The sequence below is a fragment of the Oncorhynchus tshawytscha genome, linkage group LG14, assembly GCF_018296145.1.
Source record: "Oncorhynchus tshawytscha isolate Ot180627B linkage group LG14, Otsh_v2.0, whole genome shotgun sequence".
NCBI classification, from domain to species: domain Eukaryota; kingdom Metazoa; phylum Chordata; class Actinopteri; order Salmoniformes; family Salmonidae; genus Oncorhynchus; species Oncorhynchus tshawytscha.
In genome coordinates, this window is record NC_056442.1 from 49,710,863 (window position 1) to 49,716,531 (window position 5,669).

The window sequence follows — 5,669 nt, forward strand, 5'->3', positions numbered from 1 at the left end:
ATAGTTAAAGTACAAAAGGGAAAATAAATAAACATAAATATGGGTTGTATTTACAATGGTGTTGGTTCTTCACTGGTTGCCCTTTTCTTGTGGCAAAACGGTCAGAAATCTTGCTGCTGTGATGGCACACTGTGGTATTTCACTCAATGGATACGGGAGATGATCAAAATTGGATTTGTTCTCGAATTCTTTGTGGGTCTGGGAAATATGTAACTAACATGGTCATACATTTGGCAGGAGGTTAGGAAGTGCAGCTCAGTTTCCACCTCATTTTGTGGGCAGTGAGCACATAGCCTGTCTTCTCTTGAGAGCCATGTCTGCCTACGGCGGCCTTTCTCAATAGCAAGGCTATGCTCACTGAGTCTGTACATAGTCAAAGCTTTCCTTAAGTTTGGGTCAGTCACAGTGGTCAGGTATTCTGCCACTATGTACTCTCTGTTTAGGGTCAGTCACAGTGGTCAGGTATTCTGCCACTGTGTCCTCTCTGTTTAGGGTCAGTCACAGTGGTCAGGTATTCTGCCACTGTGTACTCTCTGTTTAGGGTCAGTCACAGTGGTCAGGTATTCTGCCACTGTGTACTCTCTGTTTAGGGTCAGTCACAGTGGTCAGGTATTCTGCCACTGTGTACTCTCTGTTTAGGGTCAGTCACAGTGGTCAGGTATTCTGCCACTGTGTCCTCTCTGTTTAGGGTCAGTCACAGTGGTCAGGTATTCTGCCACTGTGTACTCTCTGTTTAGGGTCAGTCACAGTGGTCAGGTATTCTGCCACTGTGTACTCTCTGTTTAGGGTCAGTCACAGTGGTCAGGTATTCTGCCACTGTGTACTCTCTGTTTAGGGTCAGTCACAGTGGTCAGGTATTCTGCCACTGTGTACTCTCTGTTTAGGGTCAGTCACAGTGGTCAGGTATTCTGCCACTGTGTACTCTCTGTTTAGGGTCAGTCACAGTGGTCAGGTATTCTGCCACTGTGTACTCTCTGTTTAGGGTCAGTCACAGTGGTCAGGTATTCTGCCGCTGTGTACTCTCTGTTTAGGGTCAGTCACAGTGGTCAGGTATTCTGCCACTGTGTACTCTCTGTTTAGGGTCAGTCACAGTGGTCAGGTATTCTGCCACTGTGTACTCTCTGTTTAGGGTCAGTCACAGTGGTCAGGTATTCTGCTGCTGTGTACTCTCTGTTTAGGGTCAGTCACAGTGGTCAGGTATTCTGCCACTGTGTACTCTCTGTTTAGGGTCAGTCACAGTGGTCAGGTATTCTGCCACTGTGTACTCTCTGTTTAGGGCCAAATAGCATTCTAGTTTGCTCTGTTTTTTGTAAATTCTTTCCAATGCGTCAAGAAATTATCTTTTTGTTTTCTCCTGATTTGGTTGGGTCTAATTGTGCTGCTGTCCTGGGACTCTGTGGCGTCTGTTACTGTTTGTGAACAGAGCCCCAGGACCAGCTTGCTTAGGGGACTCTTCTCCAGGTTAATTTCTCTGTAGGTGATGGCTTTGTTATAGAAGGTTTGGGAATCGCTTCCTTTTAGGTGGTTATAGAATTTAACATCTCTTTTCTGGATTTTGATAATTAGTGGGTATCGGACTAATTCTACTCTGCATGTATTATTTGGTGGTTTACGTTGTACACAAAATATATTTTTGCAGAATTCTGTATGCAGAGTCTCAAGTTGTGAATTGTTAGTTGGTGAGCAGACTCCAGACCTCACAACCATAAAGGGCAATATGACTAAATTCAAGTATTTTTAGCCAGATCCTAATTGGTTTGTCGAATTTTATGTTCCTTTTGATGGCATAGAAAGCCCTTCTTGCCTTGTCTCTCAGATTGTTCACATCTTTGTGGAAGTTACCTGTGGCGCTGATGTTTAGGCCGAGGTATGCATAGTTTTTTGTGTGCTCTAGGGCAACGGTGTCTAGATGGAATTTGTATTTGTAGTCCTGGTGACTGGACCTTTTTTGGAACAACATTATTTTGGTCTTACTGAGATTTACTGTCAGGGCCCAGGTCTGACAGAATCTGTGCAGGAGATCTAGGTGCTGCTGTAGGCCCTCCTTGGTTGGGGACAGAAGCACCAGATCATCAGCAAACAGAAGACATTTGACTTCAGATTCTAATAGGGTGAAGTCAGGTGCTGAAGTCTGTTTGTTGCCAATTTGTTGACATACCTCAGTATAGGGGTTGTAGTGTAAGGGGTTGAGGCCAGAGAATGGTTCAAATAGGAGAGCAGAGGCCGAGGCCTGCTGTTTTCCTCCAGGCAGCAGACGAAGCAGCTTCTCATGGACCGTACGGATCGTCACCACCTGAGACACACATCCACACACACAGGTCAGAGTTTGTCGAGATCTGTACGGATCATCACCGCCTGACACACACATCCACACACACAGGTCAGAGTTTGTCAAGAACTGTATGGATCGTCACCTCCTCAGAAAGAGAATTGGTGAAAGATGAGTCACGGACAGTCATACATGTCAAATATACAGTACACACACACACACGTCATTAAGTCATATGGTAAAGCTTCATCAGTAACCACAGGATAGAATATCAGGAACATTGTCACTTAAGAAAAAAAGGAAGTGGGGTGTAGTGGCTTAGTCAAAAGGATCCATGAAGAGGGAGTGCATGGCTATCCTATACTTCCTGATATACAATTATGACAATGATGTTAATGACACTGAGAAGGATTGACAGCTGGTGCATCTGACCTCATCCAGTCTCTGAGCCAGGCTGTGCAGGGCCTGTGGGCGATGCTTGTCTCCCTGCCAGGGGTAAGGGGCGTATCTCTTCCACACCTGTCCACTCAGGTGCTCACAGGCCGACACCCACTGCTCACAGATGACCAGGCCGACTCTCAGGCTCTCCCTCACAGACAGGAACGGGTCCAAAAAGAGTTTCACACCACTCAGTTTCTTCTGCACGTACCTGCCCAGCGCACCACCTGACACACATAAACACACAGTCAGAAACACAAGCCATGGCAGGCCTTCTGGAATAACGCAACACCACCATAATAAATACAGTAGCTCTCTGACAGCTCATTTTCAGCTCCAGGCGTGGGCATCTGTGAGCAGTGGGTGTGGGCCTGTGTGTATGTGTGTGTGTGTGGCATACCGATGACGTCCATGAGTCTGAGCATGCGTGTCTCAGGAAAAGGATCATGGTCGTTCTGCCTCCACACGTCATCCAGTGTGTCTCTGCTCACCTCCACCAGCTCCACAGCATCAGCCAGACAGACACCATCCAGACCACTGTAGTCCTGATACACACAGAGGGATGAGACAGTCAACATGCTCACTCACCCCTTCCTTCCTTCCATCATAGGTTGATGGTGACCATGACATGATTGATTGGGATGAGTCTGGGGTATGGTGAGCAGATGGCTGATGAGGACAATCTGAGCCGGGAACATTCTTTACTTTACTGCCTTTATTGTCCCCTTGGGGGAAATTTGTGGCAGTATCATACACAATAAAAATGGACAATACACAATAGAACTTCATGACAGTAATATACAGTATGAGAAGCCTGCTGGTCTTTGTGATTGGATCGGGACATTAGCCCATGATATTTAGGAGGGATATCACATTTGGCACAAATGATTGTCTAGTCCTGTTTTTTTTTCACTCTTTGGCACACTGGACATGATATAATGGTAGGTGACATGCAGTCCATGCCTTCTCTATGGGCTTGAAGAGCTCAGAGAAGTGTGCGGCCCTCTCTCTCACAGTGCTCCTGTCCCCAGACTCGGAGAGATCAGCCCAGTACTGGAATTCATCCACCGGGGTCAGGATACCTGCACAGACAGAAGAACACACCAACAGGAGGTTTTAAACTTTGAACTATGATTAGACCGGGGATCGTTGTTGCTCTTATGTCTTGATATTATTTGATGTAATTCCCCTGTTACATTTTGATGTACTAGTAGATAGGGGTTTGCTAAAGCTCATAGAGATCTGGATCCAGGCTATTCTGAATCATGTGATGAGCAGTGTGCACCCACCCAGGATGTCATCTTCCCCTGGACTCCTCTTGCCAGAGTCTTCTGTTCCAGCCCTGCGGACCACAGAGCCTAGCCCCTGCTCCAGCTCACTTAGCAGGCCCGCAAGCTTAGGGTCAAATGCTGAGCTCCACCGCTCATCCTTGAATAAGGGAATACATTTGAAAAAATCTATAAAACACACCTGTAACACACACCTGCAAGGTATAAAGGTATTACCTCTTTAGTACACAGGTATATATGTTCATCACACAGGCAACCGATCCCACCTTGAGTAGCATTGGGGCGAACACCTGTCGCACGGCCTGGTAGAGGGTACTGATAGGAGACTCTAGCATGGAGGACACCAGGACATTCTGGTGCAGGTTCTCCTCTGTTATCACTGTGGGACGCAGCTTGAAGAACACTAGCACCTTCTCTCTGCTGTACCCAGCCTCAATCTTTAAACAGCCATAACAAAATAATTAGGATATTAGTTTGCGGTTAGGTCAATTTCGATTATGTAGGAACAAAATTATAAAGTCCATAGCTAAGTTCCTGGTTAACAAGAAAACGTATGTTCTTATCTTGGTATCTTAGATGTGAACAGAAAAAGAAGCGTATGTTTATCAATGTGTGTGTTTTACAATATTTACTAATTGGATATGATATGTTGTATTGTCTAGTATACCTTGTTTGACAGGCACAGGTCATTCTCGTGTTTGTTGACAGCAAGCACGAATTCGTTCCCATCATCTAAGAAGTTGTTGAGCTCCTCAGACCCAACCAGGGATGCAGACGGCTTTAGGCCGAAGTAGTTCCCTGTCGTGGTGAGGACGAACTGCTTGCGGGCGTCATCCGAGCCGTGAGGCATCTCTCACTTCTTGTTTTGTGGCTCAAGTGAACAGATTGTTTTCGGATTCACTGGTGAAAAAAAAGCTAATGTCATACACTGACGATGTCACACATCCCTACCTGGGCTAACCAAAAGTCTGTCAAGCCAAACCACTTGTTACTCACTAGCTAGCTGCATTGCTAAGCTAGCTATTTATCTTAAAAACCGTAGTCCATAAAGGTCCAATAACGTACCGTCAGCAAACTGACGGCCAGATGTAAAGACGAAACGCACTGGCATCACTGAGGTATATATATATGAACTGGCATGTTATGGCGTTTGCGATCTACCTGGAAAGCTAACGACCTGGGTAGGTAGCTAGTTAGCGTAGCTATCATGCTACCTATAGCTAGCAAGTTCATAACAGTTTCATCTAGCTAGCTACCGTACTTACGGGTTAAAGAGGTCGCTTCGACTGTAAGACCGAATGTGGACATCAAAGCACTACATTATATCTGCAACGGAAAAACTAACATTACTATCCCAATTTTAGGCGAGTGGGTACTTCTGCATAATCTGCAGTTGATGTCTTGTTTCTGCACCAAGAGTGAAGCTGGCGTAGTTACCATTGAAACTACGGCAGCTACGTAGTAGTTCAGCCTATCTGAACTGCAGTGCTCCCTGGTTGGCTACGTAAAATGTTTTTAAAGTGCCGTAGCTATCGGTGGTAGGCCACTGGCAGAGAGAAGGGCTTCAACTTTAGTGTTGTCATGTACACCGGATACATACAGCAGGTCTAAAACTGTCCAGTGAAACTAGCTTTTATGAGGTCTTTCCAACAATGCAGCTAATATCAAAGTGA

The 5,669-nt window shown here is 45.8% G+C and overlaps 1 protein-coding gene across 1 annotated transcript in view; it reads right to left on the minus strand.

Annotated features, from left to right (window-relative positions):
- The window catches only part of LOC112267480 (cytoplasmic dynein 2 heavy chain 1), a 313,178-nt gene extending 307,752 nt beyond the window's left edge, over positions 1 to 5,426 (minus strand). The window contains exons 1-8 of the mRNA XM_042297612.1: positions 5,262 to 5,426; positions 4,664 to 4,896; positions 4,263 to 4,433; positions 3,997 to 4,135; positions 3,671 to 3,789; positions 3,108 to 3,252; positions 2,702 to 2,934; positions 2,159 to 2,293 (exon numbers count right to left, since the gene is read on the minus strand). Of these exons, the coding sequence (XP_042153546.1) occupies positions 2,159 to 2,293; positions 2,702 to 2,934; positions 3,108 to 3,252; positions 3,671 to 3,789; positions 3,997 to 4,135; positions 4,263 to 4,433; positions 4,664 to 4,846 (1,125 nt within the window). The 5' untranslated portion in view covers positions 4,847 to 4,896; positions 5,262 to 5,426. The remainder of the gene's footprint in view (positions 1 to 2,158; positions 2,294 to 2,701; positions 2,935 to 3,107; positions 3,253 to 3,670; positions 3,790 to 3,996; positions 4,136 to 4,262; positions 4,434 to 4,663; positions 4,897 to 5,261) is intronic.
- Positions 5,427 to 5,669: the final 243 nt, after the last annotated feature.